The sequence below is a fragment of the Sarcophilus harrisii genome, chromosome 6 (genome assembly GCF_902635505.1).
Source record: "Sarcophilus harrisii chromosome 6, mSarHar1.11, whole genome shotgun sequence".
Classification (NCBI taxonomy): domain Eukaryota; kingdom Metazoa; phylum Chordata; class Mammalia; order Dasyuromorphia; family Dasyuridae; genus Sarcophilus; species Sarcophilus harrisii.
In genome coordinates this window covers 85,144,778-85,171,838 of record NC_045431.1, presented here as the reverse complement: position 1 = coordinate 85,171,838, position 27,061 = coordinate 85,144,778, and the positions used below count along the sequence as shown (strand labels likewise).

General features: G+C 34.1%; 1 protein-coding gene across 1 annotated transcript in view; it reads right to left on the bottom strand.

Moving 5' to 3' along the window:
• Positions 1 to 27,061, bottom strand: part of RXFP1 (relaxin family peptide receptor 1) — a 162,428-nt gene that overhangs the window by 101,925 nt on the left and 33,442 nt on the right. Inside the window, exon 2 of the mRNA XM_031944184.1 lies at positions 17,991 to 18,128. Coding sequence (XP_031800044.1) covers positions 17,991 to 18,128 — 138 coding nt within the window. The remainder of the gene's footprint in view (positions 1 to 17,990; positions 18,129 to 27,061) is intronic.

The window sequence follows — 27,061 nt, the reverse complement described above, 5'->3', positions numbered from 1 at the left end:
AAATAAAAAAGATGACAGAAAATATTAATTATCTTTATTTTGGATGCTAACAGTAAAATTACTGATCTTACTGTCCTACTCAATAGACTTATGTTTCTTCCTATTATCTTTAGGAACAACTATAAACTCTTCTGTTTGACCTGTAAGGGGTTTCCAACCCCTGGTCTTAATATATCGACTTATTATATTCTTTATATACTCTATCTAAAGGATATGCCTTCTATCATATCAAATCAAATGGCTGCCTTATTTCATACCCTCATTATTTAGTACAGTGTCTGGTACATAGTAGACACTTAATAAATGATTATTGACTGACACACAGAAAAGGTCAAAACCCCCAGGCTATTCTAATCCACTCATTTTACAAATAAGGAAACTAAGACCCAGGCAGAAATCACGTGTCCAGCTTCACATAGACTAAATGACCCAGGACCCAGCACCGGAATTTATTTAATCCTTTAATATAAATTCAGACCTCTTTTCATTACACCACACCCCCTTCTATTTCTACATTATAGTTTTATAATAATAAAACAGTCATGAACAAATACATTCAAATAAACAAAATAAAAAAAAATAAGTCATAACTAAGATCATTAACTCCAAGCTATTTATAGTTCATTGGGAGAGAAAAAAATGTGTATATTTACTTTATTTAACATTAATGAAGTAATAACAATATGATCTTATTTTCTTCTCTGTTCTCTTCCGACCTCTTTTTCTTTTGCATTAATTATCAAGCTTTGTTGATTTTATTAGGGACATTAAAATATAATTGGGAACATCTTTTCCCTAGAGTGATGGCCCTTAGGGAAAAAAAAAGGTGCCTACAGTCATTAAAGGAGTCCCTAAAATATGGCCTGCACAGACAGGACAATCCATCCAACCAGTTCTCTGGTCTCCATTGGAATGTTAATTACATTAGGTACCTCGTGGACAAATAAACCACTTGGTTTGGCAACATTTTCAGACATGGTTGTTCATAATATCAAGAAAGTTAGTTAAAGAGCATAATGTTACCTTCAGACTCTTTTGAAGGAAAAAGAAACAATTGCATAAGAAAGCAAACTTTGGCCATAAATTACCCTTGGGCTATGAGCCAAGTATGCTCTAAATAAAATTGCACTATGACATAAGCTCTGCTTAGAACTTCATTATTTTCGTGATCAATTTGTGAGTGATAAATAGCTAAAATAAGTAATTAAAAAAAGAAAAAAGTAATTGGTTTTTTAAAAAAATACGTTAATGCATATCAATACATCCTGTTTATGAAACAACTCAGTTTTATTTTTCCATATGATTTCTCCAGTTGTCTTGCCTATGATGTCTCATCGCAGCTGACTTGGGGTTTTGGAAAAGTTTGCCATTGGATAATAAGTGGTAAGATGGGTCCCCAGAATTGGACTTGGTAATGAACTGAGTGTGTATGTTATAGAATCATTGAATTGGAAAGGACTTTAAGTAGCCATCCAATCTAGTAACATTTATGGGGGAAAAGTGTTTTTTTTTAATAATCAGCTTAATGAGTGTCTATATAAATATTATTCAAAATTTTCCAATGACAGGGAAACCCTCCTGAAGTGAAATCTTTCCATTTTTGAAAAATCTAATTATTAGGAATCTTTTCTTGATATTAAGCATTAATCTGTGTTTCTATTCATTGTTCCTTGGGATCAAGCAGAAAAAGTCTAATTTCTTTTTCAAATGACAAGTACAACAACAATAATGATAATAATTAGAATTTAAATAAAGCTTTAAAGTTTGCAATGTATTTTTATATAGATTATTCCATTCAATTCTCACAACAACCCTGGGAGGAAAATACTATTCATATCCCTATTTCACAGATGAAAAAACAGGCTGAAAGAGAGATTAATGACTTGCCTAGTGTTGCAAGGCTAGTAAATGTCTGAGGTAGATTTGAACTCAAATCTTCCTGACTCCAAGTATGATACTCTACCTTCTTTCAAAAATCCTTCAAAAATTTGAAGATAGTTCAAATTCAGAGAAAGTATGAGAATTAGCACCGTACTGATAATTTTTTGGGGGCACATAGCAACTTTTCTATTTTGAAATTATATATATTATAATTATATAACATGTATAATTATATATTTACACATATAATTATATGTTATATATATTATTCTGAAAATATAACACAATGATGAAATTATAAAATTCTTTTCTTATTAAAGTTTTGTTTGTAATTTTTTATTTTACAAGGAAAAGACCCTTTTAGTTCAATGGATAATCTAATTTGGAAGAGCAAATTCTACTTGTGACTCCCACAATTCTGAAAGTTTCATAAGAAACTGTATTCAATGAAAATGGAATATTCAGGACACTGAAATAATCATGCAGGATAGATGAAAAAATTAGAAAGATCTCAATAAATAAATAAATGAAACCCTATCATTTTCCTCCTTCTTTTAAAAATAAGCTTTTTCAGTTAGCAAGCATTCATCAAATGCCTACTACATACCAGCCACTTTCCTGATATAAAACCAAGCCCAAAGGGTGATGGACCTAAAGGGGGACTCATTCTAAAGAACAAGACAGCATACAGATACATACTTACAAAAAAATAAGAGGCAAGATGGCATGGTGGATAGAGAGTTGGTTTTAAAGCCAGGAAGAGCTGCCTTGAACAATTCTGACAATTCAATTTCTGCCTCAGACCTACTGACTGTGTGACTCGAGGTAAGACATATAACTTCTGAGTAGTATAAAATGGTAATCTGAAGAGGCAGTTTCCTTGCTCAATTGTTCCTTGTGCCAGTGAAATACAAATCTTATCTTCTTTGAATTAAGAAGTCTATTATCCACTTAATCACCAGAATTAGATCAGGATCAAGGTTTCCAGGTTTTTCTGAAATACATCTGCTCATCATTTCTTATAGTATTCTTTTACATTTATATACCACAACTTGTTCAGCCATTCTCCAATTGCCCCAAATGTCCCAAAGGGCATTGAATTAAATTTGTTAACTTTAATAATTTTTATTCATGTGGATGTTAAATAATTTTAAAGGAACCATAAGAAACTTTGATAAGCTGAGCTTAAGAGGGCCTATTTAGAAAATCTTCTCGAGTCTCAATTTTTCAAATAATAATACTAACACTGTGGCTTTTGATTTGAACTTGTGCTATTAAGTTGTATATAATTACTCTAAAATTGATGTGTAAGTTTGCTGATTTTGCTTTTCTCTGCTGTATTGGCAAAAATATTTTAAAGCTGCTTTTTTAAATGTGTGAGAGTTTACATTTGATTCTAAAGAGAATCAAACTTTCAACTTAATTCAATTAGAAGTGTTCAGAATTTAAATATATTTAAATCATATAGCATGAGTAGCATAAATTATCCAGATAATATAATGTGGAAAAAACACAGCTGCAAAAGAAATTAAGCTAATAAGGGGCACACAGAAATAGATGCACTTCATCATTTTATCATCTGCATCCAAAGTCGAGATCCATTTTGGAAAGATCCAACTTCATTGTGGTGTGAAGAAGAACCTAGTATTTTGGTAGCTAATTGATGACATCTACTAAATTGCCATTCTCCTAGCAGTTGGGGGAGGCAACCAAAATTGGTTGAGATTGATGATGACCCTAGTCTTGACCTAGTCAAGACCCCAATCTTCATTTGCTATTGCTGTTATCTGAACTGGGATGCTGAGGTGGCACATGGATAGAGCACTGGGCATGAAATCAGGAAGATTTGAAGACATTTACTGTGTGACCCAGTTACCTCATCTATGAAATGAGTATACACTGGATCACCTACCTTTCAGGGTGTTGTGAGGATCAAATGAGATGGTGTTTATAAAGAACTTAGCACAGTACGTATGTTAGCTATACTGATGATGTGGTTAGGTTAAAGTGAAAATAATTGCCTCTTCCTATGATAAAGTAGCATCAAAACCAACAGCTACTTATCTCATAGGTGTGTAAGACTGTAGCCAAACTTAAAACTGCTGAGATTACATTCTTCAAAAATCCTAAGAGAAATACTATGAAAGAAAGGTGTTTTCACTAAGGTTTTAGTTTTTTTTTAAAGCCTTCCCAAACTTCTAATATTTGTAAATAAGGATTTTTGAGGGTTGAGAATGATGAAAGAAAAAAAAAAGGGGGAGAGGAGAAGGGAGGGAATAAATTAGAATAACCTATTCTCCCTACCTTACCTTAATAATGAAAGCAAGCAGCTGTGGCAAGGGAACTGAAGAGGGAGAAAGACAAACTGGGTTTTTGTCTCTGATGCCTCCTGCCAAGTTATGTGTCACTGGACAAGCCAGCATCCCTGAGTCTCAATTTAGTCACCCAAAAAACAAGTGGGAATAGATTAAACAATTTCTTTTATTTCTCTTCTTTGATAGTCAATAGAAATAACAAAGATGTTTTAAAATTTTCTTCATGTTTTTCAGCCAGAGGATTTCTATGTTTCGGAGGAAGACTGCATGACTCTGATGATATCTAGTCTCTTCCTCCTCAATTCTGGACTTAGCAAATAGTCCATCTGCAGCACCTCTTCAAAACTAATTTATTAATGAACTCATTTAATCAACTTCATCATCCATCTGTATGTCAGTCTGGGCAATGAATATTTTAAATTTATTTTGTTTCTTGTTACAGATGTCCAAACCAATATTTTTTTTTTCACTGCCAAGTTCATCATTTTCGATAGCTGTAATATGCTCAGGGGGTCTATCTTGGAAGCCACTGTAGATCATAAGGGGATGTGGAAGATGATCCATTGGCCTTGGTCATGACAGTCTTTAACAATAATAGTCTTGGCTGTGAATTACCAGAAGCAAGTGGCAGGATATCATTTAAAACCTCAAAGCTGATTTTTATAAGATAGCAAATAGATTTAGAAACCAAAAGCAAGTTTGGTGTTCAGATTCAATTCATGTTGTTTGGAACAAATGAGGTAATATTTGTGAAGCACTTAACACAGTGCCTAAAACAGAGTAGGAACTATGTAAATTCTAGTTAATATTATTATTTTTTCAATTTATTTTAAATTAATATTTTATTTCCCCCTAGTTACATATAAAGATAATTTTAAAAATTCAATTAAAATTTTTTTGAGTTAAAAATTTTTTCTCTCCCTTCTTCACCTCCCTCTTCCCTGAGACAGTAAATAATTTGATACAGGTTATATCAATTAATTTATTAAATGCTTACCATGTATAAGATCTAGAAACAATGATTAGTAATTTGGGAACATCAGAATCCAAAAGGCAAAACAGAAGTTAGACAATAGTCCAAACAACAGATTGTCCAAATGGGTTTGATCTCATAAATAAGTTATTTTTGAAATTAATTTGATAGACATAATTTGCTGCCATCTTTTTTTTACTAGCATTTGGAGCTTAGTTCAATATTCTGAAAGAGCTTTATGTATGGGTAACATGTTAATGCTGCCAGTATTTCTGAATTGAGAAACAACTGAGTTTGTGCAAGGAATGAATAGAAGAATAAAAGCCTATCTCATCAAGACAACATATTAATGGACAGATTTGATAAGACACCTATTCAGCTATAAGTTACAATTGGACAGCATATATTTTGTATCCATATTGTTTTTCCAGTGAGGATGATTAGATCAATCTTTTTCACACTATCAGATTTTTCTGAGAAGGTTTTGTAGGATTTTAGGACTCAGCTTAGTAAGATACTAACTTATATAAAAGGATCAATAGCAAAGTCATCTTTTGCTTGGATCTTGTAGAAGATAATGTTTTGTTATGCTAAGTAAATTTAATTTTTTTTTAACACTCTGCCTTTTATGATTTACACAAATGTGTAGGGTACCTATTTGAGTAAGAACCTCAAGTCACTCTCACCAGGTCCTCCAGGTTTTAAATAAAATTGGAGAGCTAGAAGACACCATAGAAACTATGTAGACCAGCTTCCATTTTATACTTTAACATGAGAAAATTGAGGCTCAGGGAAATAGTCATTTTTAAACACATTAAATGGCAGAGCTAGGATCCAGAGCAGAACTCAGGTTAGCTGAATTCAGGTTCAGTTCTCTTTCTGCTATATCTCATCATTTTATATTTTATTAATTCTATGAAACAAGCCCACTTTTCTCTTATTTGGATTCAGTTGATTATTTGTCTGATCAGTAGTTATGTACTCATAGACTAACTTAAATTAAGGTTCTGCCTGGAATGTACATTTGAATCTGGACTTCCCCCATCTATATGATTTTCTTGTATGCATTTCTTGACTCATCTGTTTTGAGTGGCTCCAGATCTCATGAAGAGATCCTGAAATGTTTCATGTGGAACTAGGATAATATTAACTGCAAATAGGAATTAATGGAGAATGTTCATAAAGGAATATGGTCTTCCCTTTTAACAAATCATAACATCATTAAATATCTTGGGGAACACACAAGTCCCTGTGTTTTGCATCACTCAGTACTAATATTCAAAGGATACTTCAAACAAAATTATATCTGTAATTATATCTCTCCAGAAATTTTATGCGATTTTAACATACACACAGGAGACAGCTTTTTAGAGAAGAATCCTTAAGGTTTTATTTTTGTATGGAGAGTAAAAACACTTAAGGTAATTCTTCCTTTCCTCCCTTCCTTCCTTCCTCCCTCCCCTCCTTCCTTCCTTCCTCCCTCTCCTCCTTCCTCCCTTCCTTCCTCTCTCCCCTCCCTTCCTTCCTCCTTCCCCTCCCTTCCTTCTTTTCTTCCTTCCTCCCTCCCCTCCTTCCTCCCTCCCCTCCTTCTTCCTTCCTTCCTTCCTTCCTTCCTTCCTTCCTTCCTCCTTCCTTCCTCCCTCCTCTCCTCCTTCCTCCCTCCCTCTTTCCTCCCTCCCTCCCTCCTTCCTTCCTCCCTCCCTTCTTCTTTCCTCCCTCCCTCCTTCCTTCTTCCCTCCCTTCCTCCCTTCCTTCCTTCCTTCTTCCTTCCTTCCTTCCTTCCTTCCTTCCTCCCTTTCCTCCCTTCTCTATTCCCTCCCTTCCTTGCTTCCTTCCTCCCTTCCCTCCCTCCCTTTCTTCCTTCTTTCCTTCCTTTCTTCCTTCCTCCCTTCCCTCCTTCCTTTCTTCCTTCCTTCCTCCTTCCTCCTCCTCTCTTCCCTCCCTTCCTTTCTTCCTTCCTCCCTTCTCTCCCTTCTTTTCTTCCTTCCTCCCTTCCCTCCCTCCTTTCTTCCTTCTTTCCTTCCTTCCTTTCTTCCTTCCTCCCTTCCCTCCTTCCTTTCTTCCTTCCTTCTTTCTTTCCTTCCTTTCTTCCTTCCTCTCTTCCCTCCTTCCTTCACTCCCTCCTTTCCTCCCTCCCTCTCTCCCTTCCTCCCTTCCTTCCTTTCTTCTTTCCTTCCTCCTTCCTTCCTTCTTTTCTCTTTCCTTCCTTCCCTTCCTTTCTTCTTTCTTTCCTTTGTTCCTCCTTTTCTTCTTTCCTCTCTTCCTTCCTCCCTCCCTTCCTTCCTTCCTTCCTCCCTCTCCTCCTTCCTCCCTTCCTTCCTCTCTCCCCTCCCTTCCTTCCTCCTTCCCCTCCCTTCCTTCTTTTCTTCCTTCCTCCCTCCCCTCCTTCCTCCCTCCCCTCCTTCTTCCTTCCTTCCTTCCTTCCTTCCTGTAAAATCCCATATAAAGGTTAAAACAATATGTCAGCCATCCATAGCTACATCATCAACTTTGTTTACATTTCTTCTTTAAGGAAAATATGAACAGACAGTTTTCAAATGAAGAAATGGAAATTATTTCTAGTTATATGAAAAGGTGCTCTAAATCACTGTTGATCAGAGAAGTTCAAATTAAGACAACTCTGAGATACTACTACACACCTCTCAGATTGGCTAAAATCACAGGAAAAGATAATGACTAATGTTGGATGGGATGAAGGAAAAGTGGGACATTAATGCATTGTTGGTGGAGCTGTGAACTGTTACAATCATCTGGAGAGCAATTTGGAAATATGCCCAAAGGGCTATCAAACTGTGCATACCCTTTGATCCAGCAGTGTCTCTACTGGGCTTATATCCCAAAGATATCTTAAAGGAGGAAAAGAGACCCAGATGTACAAAAATGTTTGTGGCAGCCCTTTTTGTAATGGCAAGAATTTGGAGACTGAGTGGATGCCCATCAATTGGAGAATGGCTGAATAAGTTATGATATAAGAATGTTATGGAATATTATTGTGTAAGAAATGACCAGCAGGATGAATACAAAGAGATCTGGAGAGACTTACATGAACTGATGTTAAATGAAGTGAGCAGAACCAGGAAATTATTATACATGACAACAACAAGAGTATAAGATGATCCATTCTGATGGATGTGGCTCTTCTCAACAATGAGCTGATTCAGGCCAATTCCAATGATCTTATGATGAAGAGAGCCATTTGCACCCAGAGAATGAACTGTGGGGACTGAATGTGGATCACAACATATGATTTTCACTTTTTTGCTGTTGTTTGTTTGCACTTTATTTTCTTTCTCATTTTTCCCTTTTTGATCTTATTTTTTTCTTGTGTAGCATGGTAATTGTGGAAATATGTATAGAGAATTGCACATGTTTAACATATATTGAATTACCTGCCATCTAGGGGAGGGGGTTGGGGAAGAGAGGGAAAAATTAGGAATACAAGGTTTTAGAAGGGTGAATGTTGAAAATTATCCATGCATATGTTTTGAAAATAAAAAAGCTTTAATTAAAAAAAGAAAATATTTACTACTCAATATGCATAATGAGATGATCACTAGTACTTTTAATGCTGTATTAAATAAACTAGAAAGTTACTTTAGTGGCACAGAATCAAAGCAAATGAACAAACCTCCGTGTTTAGTCAGACCCCTCAATTGTAAAGATGAGAAGACCTTTAGCAGCTTTGGAGAAGTAATCATTGTGAATACTGGTCTCCTAACTGTTCCACAAATAAGACACTCCATCTCTTGGTTCTAGGCATTCTCTCTGGCTATCTTCAATGCATGGACTAGTCTCCCTCTTCCACTTTGACTATTGACTTCCTTGGCTTTTTTTTAAACTCCCAACTAAAATCCTGCCATACAGAAAGCCTTTCTCAAACCTTAATCATAGTGCCTTCCTTCTGGTAATTATTTCCTATTTATCCTTCATACAATTTGTTTTGTATATATTAACATGTTGTCTCACCCATTTGGTTTTAAGTTCTTTGAGAGTATGGACTCTTTTTTGCCTTTTTTTGCATCACCAGTAACTTAACACAATGCCTGGTACATAGAAGGCACTTAATTAATGTCTATTGCTTGATTGGTACTATGGATTTTGTCTCCTGTGAATCACTGGATATTTTTGCTGTTATCTTCCTATGCTATAGTCAATTCTCCTTGATTTTTAGTTCAAGTATTGTTCAAGTATGCGTACAATTAGATGGCTTCTGAAGTTCTTTCCAACTCTGAGATATTCTGCTTTTTGTTTAATTGCCAGTGATTGGTATCATCTGTTCCCACATCTGTTTTTATCTTTATGTGAAGAGAAATAGATCAAATTCTAGTCCTTGTTTCTTAGGAAACTTTTGAGCTTTAAAAACCCAGTAGAAGTCATATAAAAAACAATTAAGAAATCATTGAATATTTTATTTTTTGTGTGTGGAACCATGTATCATTGCATCCTAATTCTGGTATCAATGTGGCATGGGGTGGATCCTTGAATTCTCAAACTGGACTACATAAATTCTGACATCTTCTATCAAACTGGAAAACCTTCAAATATGGGCTCTTTGACAAAATATATACTTATCATCTAGAAAGTTGACCAATAGGGGCTGTCTTTTTTCTTTATAACAACAGCAACTCATAAATACTATTTACTTAGGCACAGAGTTGTGGTATTCACCACTCTAGGGAGTATGCATACTGACAAAAACTATAGACCTTTAATGGTACTGAAATATGGATAGCAATAAATCTTTGATGCTAATCTGGTGGTTTGCCTACAACCACTTATAGAACTCCTTTTCTCTTTTCTAACTTGATCATATTATTAAATTAAGACTTCTTATAAACTCAGTGGTTTTTCTAACTTGCCTCTAGCTCTTAGTAAGAATTGATTCACTAGTAACAATGGCTTTCCAGTTTATCATCAGAAGGCAAATTTAAAGTAGAAAGAAAGAAATCAGAGTATGTTTTTTCACTTTATATTTCTTTTAATATTAATGGAGATCCAAAGATTTGGAAATAGCAGAAAAATAAGCACATCAATGGGCCTAAATTTGTTCTGTTTCCCAATGTATAAAACTATTGTATTGGATTTTTTAGGAGTATGTGAAAAATTGTCTTGAATATACAACCTTATAAAGATAAACCCTAAGGGTAAAGCGGACAAATATATAATGCCTTTAAATCTTAGTTGCTGTTTTAAAATTTGGATGAATTTGTTATCTTAATAATGAGAATTTAATAATGTAAGTCATGATCTGTCTATTCCTTGGAATTCTTGTGCTTCTTTGCATATATCCCCCACTGCAGGTCTCTACAACTAACTGAGTATCTTCTCTAATTGATGATACTAATAATGGCCAACATTATTTAAAGTTTTCAGTGTCTTAAACATATTATTATTACAGAAATCAATAAATACTCCTATTAACCCAATATTATAGATGAAGAAACTGAGACTCAGAGACAGATTAGGTGACCTGTCCAAGATCACACAGTTAGCAAGTGTCTGTGGAAGGATTCAAACCTTGGCTTTTTATGCTAAGTCCTTCTCCCTGATCACTGCATCACCTAGTTGCCTCAGATCTCTTGATATTACACCAATAAAAAAATATGAGGGCTGTCTGTCTGTTATGCCTATCTCTCACCAAATTATTATTTGCTTTCTTTCACAATACATTTCCTAGGAACAGGATAGAAAGATTTAGATATGCAAAGGATCTTAAAGGTCATCTCTCTGATATCATTTTATAATTGCTTATGTTGCATAATTTTCCCTTGTATATGGTGTACATTAAATAGCTGAAAAAAGACAAAGCCTGCATACTTTTATGACCAAATGCTTTATTTAAAAGCAGTCACATTAATATCCCTTCCCCACAAGATAGAAAGCGAATAGAATTTTATGGATGAGCTAAGAGACAAAACACAAATTCTAATTCCTGACAAAAACATGCATTTGGAAGTTATTTCCCGAGTGTGATTCTGTAGTTGAATGTAAGAGTTTTACAGCTTTAATTCATATAGCTTTTGAATTCTTTACTTGAACATTAATTAAAAAATATCATTATTTATGTCTTACGGAAATAGATTTTCAAATAAAAAGGGTCTTAGCCTTTAAAGGGAAAGAACCATTTTGGGCTAATATTTTTCAAACCCAAAAATGTTCTTCGTAAGAGCTGCTATGTATCTATTTTAATGACCACTAATCTTATCTATTCCAGAATACATTTTGTTGCTTTAATTAATCAATAAAAACAAGGTAGCAGTGTGAAAAAAATTAAAGCAACATGGCTTCATGTGAGATAAGTGCTATTATTTTCATTTTGCCATTGAGGAAATTGAGAGGAAAAGAGATTTTCCTAGAATCACAAAGCTCATAAATATTGGAGGCAGGATTTAAAGTGTGGTCTTTCTGATTCCAAGTTCACCATTCTATTCTCTTTGTACAGATAGAACACTATGATTTCATAAGAACTAAAGTGACAGATATTCAAAGAACAACGAGAAGATGTATTGTGGTCATCAATAGGTTTTAGCACATTACCAATAATGCTTTATGTGCAAGAAGTGATATAAAGACACCACAGAGAATACATATAATTAGAAAAAGAGGTATTGATGATATAGGAAAAATAGGAGATAGTAGATGCAAATGCTATATTGATATCCCTTGAGAAATAAATACAATCAGTGGAAGGGATCAGGCATTTTGGGTGAATCTTTTTTGGAATATCCCAGGAATAACACAGGTGACAACTGCACAGCAGAAAAAGGATGAAGAGGCTACAATCTGTCTTTTTAGAAAGAGTCCCAATAATTATGAATCATAGATTAGATAACTATCATAATCAGCACAGACATACATTGCAATAAAATTCAAAGGCAGATAAATCCAGATGAAATACAATGGTCAGTTTGGTCTTATAGAACAGAAGATTAGATTTTTCTCTTGTTAGAGTAGTAGGGGGGCTACAGGTGCAAAATTCTGTACATTGTGCTAGATGCAGTTTTTTGATCAGTATTGGCTAATTGTTTTAATTTAATACATGTTTAATAAGTTGAATTCTTTTCTATAAAAGAAGGTTCAATGTGTATGGCGAACAGAGCAAAAAGGGAAAGGTATGGATGACAAAAAGCATCAAGAAAATTTAAAAGAAGTATAGAAAAGCCAATAAGTTATATAACTGTTATTTTTGAAGTCAATAGTTAATAACATTATATTTTCATGATAAAAAATAAAATGTGCTATTTAATGTGACTTCTGCATCTTTATTTCTTAGAGATGTGCTCAACAATGAACAAATTCCTTTTCATTTTCAGATTTGACTTAAGAGTTATCTCTGTCAGCTTCTCAGCTGACTTATTAAAATTAATATGAGGATGGGCTTCTATGTTGAGCTATAATTGAAATTCAAATGCAATTTTTCAAATCACATTCAAGCAATCACAGTTTTTAGAGTTCAAAGGGACTAAGATGATCTAATACCTTCATTTTATGAATGAGTAAACAATTTCAAAGAGTTCAGATGACCTTGCCCAAGATTACACAGTAGAAGAGCTGAGATTCAAATACAAGCTTTCTGACCCCACACTGAGGATTCTTTGCCCGAAATTCAAAACTACCTATATAATAATCTCCCTAAAATTCTTAGCTTTCCCCTTCTGCAAAATGGTGAACAAATTCATAGGATTACCATGTCCCTCAAATGACGTAATACCTCTAAAACACCTTGCAAGTCTTAAAGTGTTGTGCCACAGTTCCCTTTTATTTTTCTGTCTCAGTTTCCCTAATTAGTCTTGCCTCAGTTTTCTTAATTATTCTGCCTCAGTCTCCTTAATTGCAACCCTTCCCCACTACTCTGGTTTATTAGGATTGATATAACTCAACGGTTATCAATTGTCAATATGTAAACTTAAGATAAGGGGGAGTTCAGACTTCCTGGCTCCTAAATCCTCCTAAGTCATCAAGAATTTATGGTCCTACCCCCTATCCTGTCATTGTTCTTCTTTATCCCAACTTTTCAGAATGTCCAGTGCCTCCCCTCACCCTCTCAGAATCGGATTGATAGTCCTGTTCCCACTCTCAGTGCCCTGACTGCCCCTTCCTTGGTTTATCCCTGTAGCTGAGCCATGTGTGTGTATATATATATATATATATATATATATATATATATATATATATGTCATTGAGAACTCTCATTGGTTGCTGGATGCTTTGGACAATCAGTCTTGGGGGCATCATGCCCCTAGCACAATTCTCCTTTTCAAATAAAATTTAAAAACTCTCTAATTTCTATCTTGCCTCAGTTTCTCCAGCATTACAAAAGTACCATATAAATTCCAAGTTATTACTCTTATCTCATCTTTTTATTATTGTTGCTTAGTCACATACAACTTTTTATGACCAGTTTGGAGTTTTCTTTGCAAAGATAGATACAGGGTTAAGTGACTTGCCCAAGATCCCAATGTCTGAGATCAGATGTGAACTCATAAAGATGAGTTTTCCTGACTCTAGGACTTGTACTCTACCCATTGTACCACCTAGCTGTCTCTATCTTATCCCTTCTAGATTATAACATTTCTTGAAAGCAAAGACTGATATTTTTATTTGTTTATTTCCAATTCCTAGGTACACTTCCTTAAACATACACACAAACATATGTATATGTAGTTTAAGCTATAATTTTATTGACTTGTTGAACTTCTGCTGTGGAAGGGAACTGAGAGTTAAGTGACTCCCCTGTGGACACCCAATATATATGGAAGGCAGGACTTGACCCAAATTTTTCTCATTTCAAGTTGCCTTTTTATTTCTTTAACCTGCTACGTAACAGTAAAGGTGTCTTAGTATATGTTTAACAATTTTCAGGAGAAGAGGTGAGTATTCCAGACACACTTTTAGTTAAATTTGCATTATTACCATCCTCTTCATAAGTTCAAGTCTAGACAATCAATAAAACAATAAATCAAACTGATTTGTAGCATTTGCCACTTTCTGAGGTGTAAATAATTATACACTGAAAATGTAATAATTGGTGAAGGAGCTAGTATGAACTGTCTCCAGCATACCTTTGCATAGCAGATGGTTAATCTTTGTTTGAAGAATAATAGAAATCACTGTGATTTTGGAAGACAATGTCAATGTCAACTATCATCTGGTTTTGCTTTTTTTTAAGCTTTAAGTTTTAAGGGAACTCGTGTTATAGCTCTAAAGAATTCAATTCTTCAACTTCACAGACAGATTGTTAAAGGCTGAATTGCACAAAGCTTTGACCTTTGAATCTATTTAGTCAGGTTCCAATTGTAGTCTGTCACTTTTAACAAATGGTAGAAGCTGAGCTCATAATTGTCCTTATCCGGGGTTTAATTGGAATGGTAAAAGCTGCTATTTTTTTTCTCTCTGAACTCCTGAAATGACTTGCCTGCTGATGGCAGCTTCTGCAAAGAATTCAAGTTTGACCCAGGCTTACCCTTCATAGCTTATATTGCTGCTGCCAGGTCTGTAAACACTGATGTCCCTTTCTCCGTTTCCTTTAAATTCAGAGAGCTTTCATTCTAATAAATGAACTTCTTTCCAAAGTAAGCTCTTCATCTTCCGCTCCCATATTTGGCATGTTTAAATGAGAAACCTCACTCAACATGCAAAAAAAATTCAGTTATTCCCTATATTCAAAGTCCTCATTTCCCTCTCTTCCTCTGACAGAAACACCTTCAGTTGTTTGAGACAGAAATGAAAATTTCTTCTAGATGTCACCTCTGCAGAACCATCATAACTTATTAGCCAGGAGAAACTTGGGACATTGACCGTCAGCTTCTTGTAGAAATGCTCAAAATGGTCTACAAGGGTAATCTCCTTAATTTTGTTGGCAAGATATAGTGCTAAAACCATTCTCCTGTTATTTCCTTCAGCAATATTTGCACATAAAGTGCATCTGGTGAATTATGAAGGGAAATAGAATGCTCTCTCTTTTTTTTTAAATAGAGGAAACATTTACTTCCTTTATTTTCAGAGCCCTATCAGTAGCTATAGAAAAAGATGTACTGATATCAATTTGTTTTAAACACTGAAGTGATGAAAAAACACTGAAGATGAAAAAATCTTCCTTGCTAGTATGTCCATTGTTGAGTGGTAGCAGTATTATTAATTCTTCATGAGGCCCTTAAGCATTATCATATTTATTTAGAAGGCATGTCTTCTAGCTCCCATGATATATCTCATGCAATAGAATGTGATGCCACAGATTTAATCTGCTGGTTGGTATATATAAATAAATATGACTACATTAGCAGAATATAAGGTCTCTGAGGGCAGGAACTATTTCACTTTTTGTTTTTTTTGTATCCCAATACCACATAGAGTGCTTTGTATAGGGTAATTACTTTAGGAATGGTTATTATATTAAATTATCTCCAATAGTTTTCATAGATAATTGCTTATCTTTTAATATTTGAATTATTTTGTTTTTAAAAATTTCTGTAAAGGTATTCAAATATATTGATAAAAACATTTTAAGCATTTACAATTTGTGAATGATTTCCTATGTTTATAGCAGTTTCTTGGACCACTGACCTTCTGGGAAGATAATGTTATCCAATTAGCAAATATAGATTTTATTTGCTCTTCTGCTGTTTTTTCCCACGAATAACTAACAACATAGTTTTTGGCAAGCTGTGCTATGATTTTTCATGAAATGTTTTTAGTATTTGCTTTTCAAATTACTGAACAATTTCTCATGGTAAATGAGATGCAGTGAGAGCTGAATTAGCTTTGCTATTAATTACATGAAAATGGTCCATTCCATTTGAAATTTCTGATGTTTACATTATATTACTCTGATCATATTTGCTTTTTAAAATGTTGTTCAAATTCCATTTGTCATCAGGTTGTGTAGAACAATTGACAATTGTTTACAGTAATTAGGACCATAAGGTTTAGAACTAAAAGGGACATAAGGGATAATCTAATCCATCCTTTTTATTTCACACAGGAAGAAACTGAGACAAAGAAAGGTGATATGTCCCAAGTTTATCTAAATAATAAGCAAGTAGAGCTAGAATTTAAGCCTGGGAATGCTGACGCTAAATGTAGTTTCACTATTACTGAGACATTATCACCACCTTGGGGCAATTTAACCAGATTAGAGGTTCTGTTTCCTCTGAGAGGTAACTAAATCTCTTTGCTCTTACAAAGCAAAAATAAAGAACAGCAATATTACATAGATATTTCAGTCCAAATTCTAATAAGTATATTCATCCATCATTCAGAAAATCTTTTCCTCTATGAATGGCATACATTGCGCTGTTGTTTGTTGCCCAAAATCTTTGTTTGTTTATCCTTTATGGTCAGAGGACTCAAGTAAATTAAAATAAGTTTCATGGTTTCTTATGATATAAATTTGAAGAAAAGTTCAACACTACTTTTCTTAGGAGTTCTAGTCAGTGAGAAATCTATTTCTAGAACTGTTTGTTAAGGTCCAAAATAGAACCTTGAGCTCCCTCATCTCTTAATGCTGACTGATATTCTTTAAAGATCAGGAAATAGCTCAAAAGGCTGTGTTAATAACAGATTTTGCTGATTTGAGATACAAATACATCATAGTTTAAACAGCAACAACAACCACCATAAAAATCCAACAAAACTATAGAGGAGTTGTTTGGGGATGACATACCAAACTGCTTAACTAGTGAACTTCAAATGAGTAAGAGTAATTGCGTACTTGTGTTAAGATTGATTATCAGACACCTCTCCTTTAGTCTTTTCCTTAGTGAATCCTTACTAGCATGTTACAGACTCACATGAATAAATATCCTTTAATTTTTGTACCTTTGTGCCTTCCCATGGTGTGCCTTCCATACTTCTCTCTCTTCCTGAGCTTGGTTTCATTCTAACATTTCCTTAATTGTTTTTATCTATAGATCAAAGGAGTTGATCTGAATGTGTGGGCTTGTTGCTAATGTTTGAAATTTGTAATATCAAGGTAGAAACATCTGGGGTGTTCTCAATGCAAATTATGCTGCTCCTCAGGACTGTGTCCTATCTTTTTCTATCCTTAGACAAGCTAAATGTGTCTCAACATTTTTTCTACCAGGCTTTCTTGTTTTGGCTCTATTCTAAGAAAGATTTGGGAAAGACTAATTAATGGGCCTATTATATGAAGGTATAAATATCCTCATTTCTATCTCATTAACACCTTAGCACAACTCAAATATTTCCTCCTCTGTGATTCTCCCTATTGGTTTTTTTTCCTTCCGGAAATTACATATTATTGACTTAACTACATACGCTTTGTCTCAATAGAATGTAAGTTCTTCAATAATAGGTACCTTCCCCTTCTTCCCTCTTTTTCTTTATATCTCTCAAAATCTAACAAAAGTTACTGGAACATATTAGGCAATCAAATTTTTTATTGAATTGAAGCTAATTAATATATGCATAATGATTCATATCTAAAATAAATTGGAAAAATATAAAAAAGTTGATTGAACTGTTAAATCTCTACTGAATATTATAGAGTCATTTCATAGGACAGATATTAAAATCCCACAATTTAATGTGATATTTTGAATTAATAGAATTTCAGAATTGAAAGAGACTTCAGAGTCCAATATGTGCCTGTACAGGAATTTTTTCTCTAACCTCCCTGATATGTGGGATTCCAGTCTTTGTCTGGAGTGATAGGGAGCAAAATGACAGCTTTATCACTCATTCAGCTTCTGAATTTTCCCCTTCTCTTTTCTTCTTCCTTTTTTCTATTCTGTTGGATTCTATGAGACTGATTACGGATTCTTAATGTCTCCAAAGTATAGAATCATGAACTGTTCACTTACCGCAATTTTCTTCATCGGCATGATTTCCACAGTCATCCACCCCATTACAGTGAAGTAGCTGAGGCAAGCACTTGGTAGCATTTCCACAAGGGAAATACCCAAGGGAGCACTGGCTGTCATGTTCAGTTCCATGAATAACTGTGAAGGCAAGAGCAGAACATTTGTACCATTTGTACCATCAAGGTGTGATTAGATGGGCCTTGGGGCATCCATGATGGGATTAATGAGATCCATACTCTTTTACAAGTTTCTCACCTGTTTGTCAAGTGAAATATGAAATAAATACTGTAAGCTGCCTTCATAGTGTTTCAAAATCTAGTTGAGAAGATAGGAATATTAATAACAGTAGATGAATATTCAAAAGATCAGTGATTTCATATGCATGAGACACTCTTGGTATAGAAATTCCTTTCACTAGTGGAGTTAGTGAGAGGCGAATTTCAAACTCAGGTGACATCTTGACTTCCAGCCTTCCACACTATCCACTACTCTTTGCTGCCTCACAATAACAGCAGCAATAAGAGCTAACTTTTTTGGCATAGAATTTTGGACTGGAAAAAATAGTTGAACTATGAAGGTAAACTTAATGCCTGGTTAAAGAATTTATTCTTGTTTAGTGGGCAATGACTAGCTGCTGAACATTTTGGTATAAAATAGTGACATTATTAGTGTGGCATATTGGTCATATTAGTAACTAGGATTATAGGGAAGTGGGACAATGGATAGAATTCTCAACTTGAAGTTAGAAGACTTCAAATCTGGATTTAGGCACTTATTAATTGTATGACTGCATAAGTCATTCAATTCTTATCTATCTTCATTTCCTTATTTGTAAAATGGAGATAATAGCATCTACTTCTCAGGGTTGTTGTGAAGATCAAATAAGATAATATTTGTAAAGAGCTTAGCAGTACTTGGTACATAGTAAGTACTTAATAACTAGTTAAGTCATTATCATTTTTTGCTTGGGTACCTCTGTGAAGGATGGTTTGAAGATAGAAAAGGCTGAAGGCAGAGAAGAAAGTTTATGAGGGCCTCACTTAGGAAGATTATTTAATAAATGATTGTTGACTGACTAATTTGCACTGCAGAGCCTATTACAGATCTAATCACTCAAAAGAGTTTACCTTTCTACCCACCTAGAAAAGATGAATCTGTTGTCCAGATTTTAACATGATTAAAATAGATATCTGCTAAAACTCACCAAATAGTTTATATACTAAGAATGATGAGGAGCTGAAAAAGAACAGATCAGAATGCATTGCTTTCAGGAAATTGCAGTGGTTTTTTCTGACCTCACACTGTCTGAGCAGATAGGTTTTTTTCAATAAGAACATTTTGCCAGTGTTATTGCAGGGCAGTGGGGCAGTTAGGTGGCACAGTGGATAGAGCAGTGGACTTAGAGTCAGGAAGATTTGTTTTTATGAGTTCAAAACCAGCCTCTGATACTTACTAGCTCTGTGAAGCTAGGCAAGTCACTTAATCCTGTTTATTTCAGTTTCTCATATGTAAAATGAAGGAAATAGCAAATGACTCTCGTATTTCTGCCAAGGAAACTGCAAATGGAGTCATAAGGAGTAAAACATGTCTGCAGTGATTGAAAGACAATAATTATAGAGTATCAAGACCTGTAAAATGACTGTATCCAAAGAACTAAAGATGAGTATACAGAAACAATGGGGAAAAAAGCATGGTGAGTATGAGCAGGCTACAACAAATGTCTAATGAGTAACTCAAGGATGAAGAAGAAAGCATATCATTAAAGAATCAAATAATTGAAGGAGAAGAGAGATTGCTCACATGGCGAGAGCAAGAGATGACAGGTGAATGACTAGAGCTTTGTCCTGATAAATTCCCAATGTTGGGAAAAAGTGAACAAAGTCTTTAGAATGTTGGATGGAACCCTTGTGGTGAACTCTTGGGAGGACATGAATAACAGTAACAGAGGATAGACAGAAAAGGATGAATGGTCACCTCCATTGTTAAGGAAATTACCAGATTAATGAGTAAACAGATACATTTGAGTATTTGAGGAAGAAAAAATATTTTTTTGGAAGACAATAAGTCCAATTTTGGATATGTTGAATTTGTGGTCTTGGTGGAACATCCAAGTGATGTGCCTCTAGAAATGTGATTCTGAAAATAATCATGGCTGGATGGAGGGTTAGACTTATCCTCATGGAGATGATACCTGAGATCATTATAGTGGATGGGAGAGCTAAGAGATTGCAGGGATAGGGTGAGAACAGAATCTAGCTTCTTAATCCTCTTTTAGGAATTATGGGGGATATAGATGTGTGACAAGTGTGCTTTCACTTAAAGCAGTTTGCCATTTGACCTGGACTTGAAATTAGAAGATGGAAATTCAAATCTTGGATCTAAAACTTGCAGTTTAAATATAAGCACATTATTTTTCCATTTTGTGCTTTACTTTCTTTATCTGAAAAATGGTAATAATAATACTTCTCCTGCCTTTGTTATATGGTTGTTGTGGGGAAATCATTTTGTAGATGTAATGTTATATAAATGTGAATTGTTAACATGTGAGATTAACATACAAGAAACAACAGCAAATAATAGAAAACAACATTCAGGCCTGACAAGTACATTCCTTATATATGACAAGTTGTCTCAATGAACTGTTTTAGGATTTTTTTCTTAACTTGAATACTTCTGGGACTTACCTTTTTTATTTTTTTGTCCTTACTTCAGTAGACCTTTCCAGGCCCTAAAATACTCCTTTCCCTTGCTTCAAATGCCTCAAAAATCAATTTGGACCCCTGGAGATGTTATTTATAGATTCTACTAACCGAAGCTTTCTTAACTAATAGATCAGTTTAAGAATTAATCTTATGTCTTATCTTGAACAACAATAAAAGTTATAAGGAAATAAGAATAGTATTTTGAAAAGTCAGGAAACAGCTAGATATACTAAATCTATTTTCTAATAAAACTATGACATGATATTGATAAACATTCACTGAGACCTATGTAGTGAAAAAATATTAGGATCCTGAGGTATCCCATGCTGGCTAAGGCAGTTTGGATAGTTACCCCATTGAGCAAAAGGTGCTGGGTTTTTAGAAATCTGGAAACTTTCTATCCTTTCTCTCTGCTTCCCAAGACAGGGTGGTATTATTTAAAGTTATAGAAATTTGTGGATTTACTCAATCAGAAACTGACTCTTGAATCCCCACCCACTGGCAAACATTGCTTCTTCCCTGTACTAGTGCCACTTCAGGGATTCTGTCTTACTGATATTAGTTCAACATAAATTTGGACAAATGTGCTTGAATACTGCATATGATGTTTTTTGCCTTACACTGAAATTTAAGAAGTAAAAAGATTTTACATAATAACAAGCATAATGCAGAATAAAACATCCTTAGACAGTAAAAAGCTAGTTTGGACTAAAGTCTTCAGGAATGCAGTTAGAGTTTATGCAAGTTCTTCCCATGCCTGTCCCTCCAGTGTGCAAGCAAAGCAGTATAAACAATTTAGAATATTCAATTCATAAATCTAGCAGGGCCTAAAGTTTTAGAAATTGGAATCTTTACTTAACTAAAGAGTGTGATTTGGGATTTGATGTGATTTAGAGCTCATGACTGTTGATGTCTTCTTTGGCCTCAGCTACTTAGTTGCTGATTAGAACTTCAACCACTTTTTTCTTCAGATAGGATAAGTGGAATCAATAGCAAGTAGAAGAAAGGGAAAGTGCCATCATCATGTTGTAATGAGCATCATCTCTGTGCTCATAATTGTGTCTTTTCTTATCTACTTCCTCCTCCTCTCCAAAAATAAGACACAACAATAGCCTTGTTCTTCACTTCATGGAGAGGAGAAGAGTACAGAATGGAGAACATTGTACACATAAGTGTTTAAAGCAGGCATTCTTTCCCCGCTCACTTAATAGTATTTTATTTTTTCCCAATTACATATAACTTTCAACATTCACTTTTGTAAGGTTTTGAGTTTCAGTTTTTTCTCCCTCCTTTCCTTCTGTCCCCCCTTCTCAAGACAGCAAGCAATATGATATTGGTTATGTATAGTGTGTGTGTGTGTGTGTGTGTGTTTATACACAATAATTTAAAACAAATTTTCATATTAGTCATGTCATGAAAGAAAAATCAGACCAAAACCATGAGAAAGAAAAACAAACAAACAAAAAATAAAAATATTACGCTTCAATCCACATTCAATCTTCATAATTCTCTCTCTGGATGTGGAGGGCATTTTCTTTCCTAATTCTAATTTATTAGAATTGTCTTGGATCACCGTATTGCTGAGAAGAGCCAAGTCTATCATAGTTGATCATCACACAATCTCACTCTTAGTATGCACAATGTTCTCCTCATTCTGCTCACTCATTCAGCATCGGTTCATGTAAGTCTTCCAGGTATTTCTGATGTCAGCTTGCTCATCATTTCTTAAAGACCAATAGTAAGTATTCCATTACATTAATTTACAACCAAAGCAGACATTCTTAAGCAGGCATAAAGCAGGTATTTAGGCTCTTGTCAGTGTGATGAAACAACATGTCCCCCTTCTAGAATAATATATTTAAATGTATAAAATAATAAATAATAAAATAAATAATATATAAATAATAAATACAATATGTAAAATAAAATAATAAAATTAACAATTACATAGCAAACCAATTGTACTGAAATAAAGACATAAATGTCCCTCATACAAGTCCAAAGACTGAAATCTATCTGTGAACCCAACAGATGATGGAGTCCTAGTTAAGAACAGCTTGAGTGAAGTAATGGAGCCTTGGTCATGTGATAAGAGTGAGGTTTAGTTAATGCAAAACATCCTCATGATGTCAAGATAAAGCAAGGAAAGTCTGCAGGATATTGGACTTGACAGGATCCCTTGTCATGAACTGATGGGAAGAACTGGATAAGTGTTCAGAGTTGTGGAAGACAGCTAATCACACACAGGATGGGACATGCCTTGTTTGAAGACTATTCATATCATCCAGATTTATTTGAGTATTTGATTTAGGTGGGAGAGAAATTAATCTGCCTTTTCCCTTTTGTGATTAGGAAATTGCTAGTAAAAGTTTAACAACTAGTTCTCTGGGGATTTAGGGAGAGTACACATAGACACTATTTTCATCGTCACTTTCTTAAATCCAGGTTATTGACAAAACAATAAATTAAGCACTGGATTTATAACATTTGCTGTTTTCCAAGGTTTAAGTGCTCACATTAATAATTTAGCAATTTATCCTTGGTTCAGCTATCTCTAGCACATCCCTGAAGAATGAAACTTTGTAGACAGAGAAGACTCATACTTATTAAAGGCCATCCATTAATTACAGAGTATTTGTTCTTTCTAGTTATTGTGTCTCACAGTATGTGGTTTTGGGTCTGATTCAAATCTGTGAAATCATGAGTTATAATGTCATGTTGATACTTTTGAAAAAATTATCTTTGAATTTATTTCTCAATCTTTTAATATAAAATTAAAACAATGAATATATATTTTTAATAAACTATAAATATAATGGATTCCAAATAACAGACTGTCTCGAACCTTCATTTGATTTGTATTGAAATTTACTTTCTTCATTTTTATTTTATTTTAAGAATAAATAAATTAAGACTCAAGGTACTCATAATAAATCTTTGAAGAACTTAGAGCCTAGGAGCAGATCTTCAGCCTATAAGATATTTTAACTAGTACTGCTTTACTGGTTTCTTAGTGTTGCCCATGCATACCAAATAACTTCTACTGCATGTTTGCTGAAGCTTATTTTATATCCCACTATTTCTTGAATAGCCACCACATAGAATTACTGCTGAAAAGAGAATCTAATAATTTTTCTTGTGTACCATCTATACATACTCTTGGTCATGCCTTAGGTAATAAACAGGCCATAATAATAGCTCACCATTTATATAATGCTTCAAAGCTTGAAAATCATTTTACATCTCTTTTCTCACTTGAAGTTTACAAAAGCTCTATGAGGTAGGCACTGCTATTTTCTTTTTCTTTTTTTTTTATTATAGCTTTTTATATGCAAAGCATATGCATGGGTAATTTTTCAACATTGACCCTTGCAAAAACTTGTTTCAACTTTTCCCCTCCTTCACTTCACCCCTTCTCCTAGATGGCAGGTAATCCCATATATGATAAATATATTAAAGTATATGTTAAATACAATATATGTATGCATATTTATATAGTTATCTTGTTGCACAAGAAAGATTGGATTTAGAAAGAAGGTTAAAAATAACTTGAGAAGAAAAAACAAAAATGCAAGCAAACAATAACAGAAAGAGTGGATATGATATGTTGTGTTTCATTGGAACTGATTTGGATTCTCTCATTGTTGAAGAGGGCCATATTCATCAGAATTAATTATCATAGTATTGTTGTTGAAGCATATAATGATCTCCTGGTTCTGCTCATTTCACTTAGTATCAGTTCATGTAAGTCTCTCCAAGCCTCTCTGTATTCATCCTGCTGATCATTTCTTATAGAACAATAATATTCTATAACATTCACACACCACAATTTATTCAGCCATTCTCCAGTTGCTGGGCATCCCTTCAATGTCCAGTTTCTAGCCACTATGAAAAGGACTGCCACAAACATTTTTGCACATACAGATCCCTTTCCCTTCTTTAATATCTCTTTGGGATTAAGGGTGGGCACTGCTATTATTCTTCACTTTATATGCATAGAAATTGAGGCTCAGTGAGTTTAATTAACCAGTCAATAAACAATTATCAATTTTTACCATGGGGCAGAACAGTGCTAGGTGCTGGTGATTATAAAACAAAATGAAAGCAATTTCTTTCTGTCAAGAGCTTACATTTTAATAGGGACACAACCTGCATACCCCAAAATATGTGCAAACTACCAAAAAGCAGATGGGTGAAAGTATTTCATACAGGTAAAGTTTTTCAGAAGGTCAATAGAAATGCAAGATAAAATTTCAGTGAGATTCTGGAATTAATTAAGAAATTCATTTGTTAAACTCACATAGTCTCAATGATAGCTATTTCTCTCTCTTTCATTCTGTCTTTGTTTTTCTATCTCTCTGTGTCTCTGTCCTCTGGTCTGTCTCTGTCTGTCTTCCTTTCTCTTTCTCTTTTTTTTTTTTTTTTTTTTTTAAAAATTGTGCACAGATCAAATATACTAAGTTAGAAAAAACTAGAATTTTAGGTAATTGTTACTAAGATTACTGGATTGGGACAGAATTCTGTGGATTAGAAGGGGAATTACTCCTAAATAGGTCCTTTTGGACAAGTTTCTGAAAAAAATATATACCTGAATAGAATCTAGTGAAATTTCTGGAAGGCATAGAATTAAAGAAATTCATAATTCCTTCAATTACAAAAAGCAGCAGATAAAGCTTTTAGATCTGAATGAAAATACCAACCTAGGCAGTAAGTATTTATTATATGGAAATGGTTACAAATTAGCATTAGTTTAGGGACAGTTACATTGGGTCAGTGGATAAAGCTCTGAACCTGAAGTCAGGAAAACCTGAGTTCAAATCTTACCTCAGCTTTCCTAGCCATGTGGATCTGGGCACGTCACTTACTCTGTTTGCTTTAATCCACTGAAAAAAGAAAATCTGAGTTCAAATCTTGCCTTGGAGACTTATTAAATTTTTTATGTCATTCAGGGCAAGTCAGTATCCTTACCTGTAAAATGGGGATAATAATAACAACCACTTTGTAGATTTTTTGTGAAGATCAAAGAAGATAGTGTATGCAAAAAAAGAACATTGCAAATCTTAAAGAGTTACCTAAATTCTAGCTATTATTATGATGATATGTAAATGTTAGATATTAATGAAAATAATGAGGATTGAAGCAGGGAGATGGAGCAATGGATATAGTCAGGAGGACCTGAGTTCAAATCCAACCTCAGATACTTAATACTTACTAGCTGTGAGTCTTAGGCAAGTCACTTAACCAATTTCCTCATCAAAAAAAAAAAAAAAAGAATGAAGACTAAGAAAAGATCATTGAATGAGTCAATCAAAGATGATTTTTAAGCTAAAAGAAAGCCATTTAAGGTAAATACTGAAGTTGGAAACCAGATCCCAAGTTTTTGAGAAGTGAGTAAGAGGAAGGGCACTAGAGACAGTAAATAGGAACAATCTTTTTGTTTTTTAAATAGGATTTTTACTGTAAAAAGTAGAAGAGATACATAATGTCTTGAGGGAATAGTTGAATCAACTTGTATTTTTAAAGATGGGAAGATATGAATGCATTTATAGGCAGAGAAAAAGGAATCAGTCTATAGGGAGTTATTGAAAACTAGAGAGAGGGTTGATAAAAAGGATGCTTGTAATTTTAAAAACAAACACCATGATAATCCAGGGCCCATGAACTCACAAGGTTACAGCAGTTAAACTATGAAGGTTAGAAAATCATTTCTAATAATTATGATCTCACTTGTTAAGTCATTTATAAATAGGAATAATTTTTGTTGAATGATATACATATATATGTATACATACACACATAAAATACATATAAACATAAATATGTACGTGTATCTATAGCTGTATAAATATGACTATCAGTCTCCAAATATATGCATATACACATGTATTTTTATGCATATATTATATATATTTATATTTTTATATTTATGTGTACAAGTTTTTGTGAACTCCCAGTGACACCAAACATTACATCAGACATCTAGACTTAAGAGTAAATGTGCCACAGAGCAAGTGGTGAAGTCTTTCAATTCTGATAGCCAATGATTTTTGATATTCTCATGTTTTGGGGGAAAATATATCTAGACTCTTTCAGAAGAAAATAAGTACTTTGAGATCAGGGACTGTTTTTTTTGTTTTATATTTGCCTCTTTATTGCCTTGAATCTAGTAAGTACTTGATGAATGGTTGATGAATTGGCTTGCCATCACTTGGCTTGGGTATATTACATTGTGAATTCTTTCTGAATTATGGTGAAAGGGTTAAGAACAGGAACAATCTGCTCTCTGGAGAGGGGTACAGAATATTAGATTAGGGCCTCAAGGCATCATCTAACACAACCCATGGCTGGAAAGAAATCTCTCTAGAATAG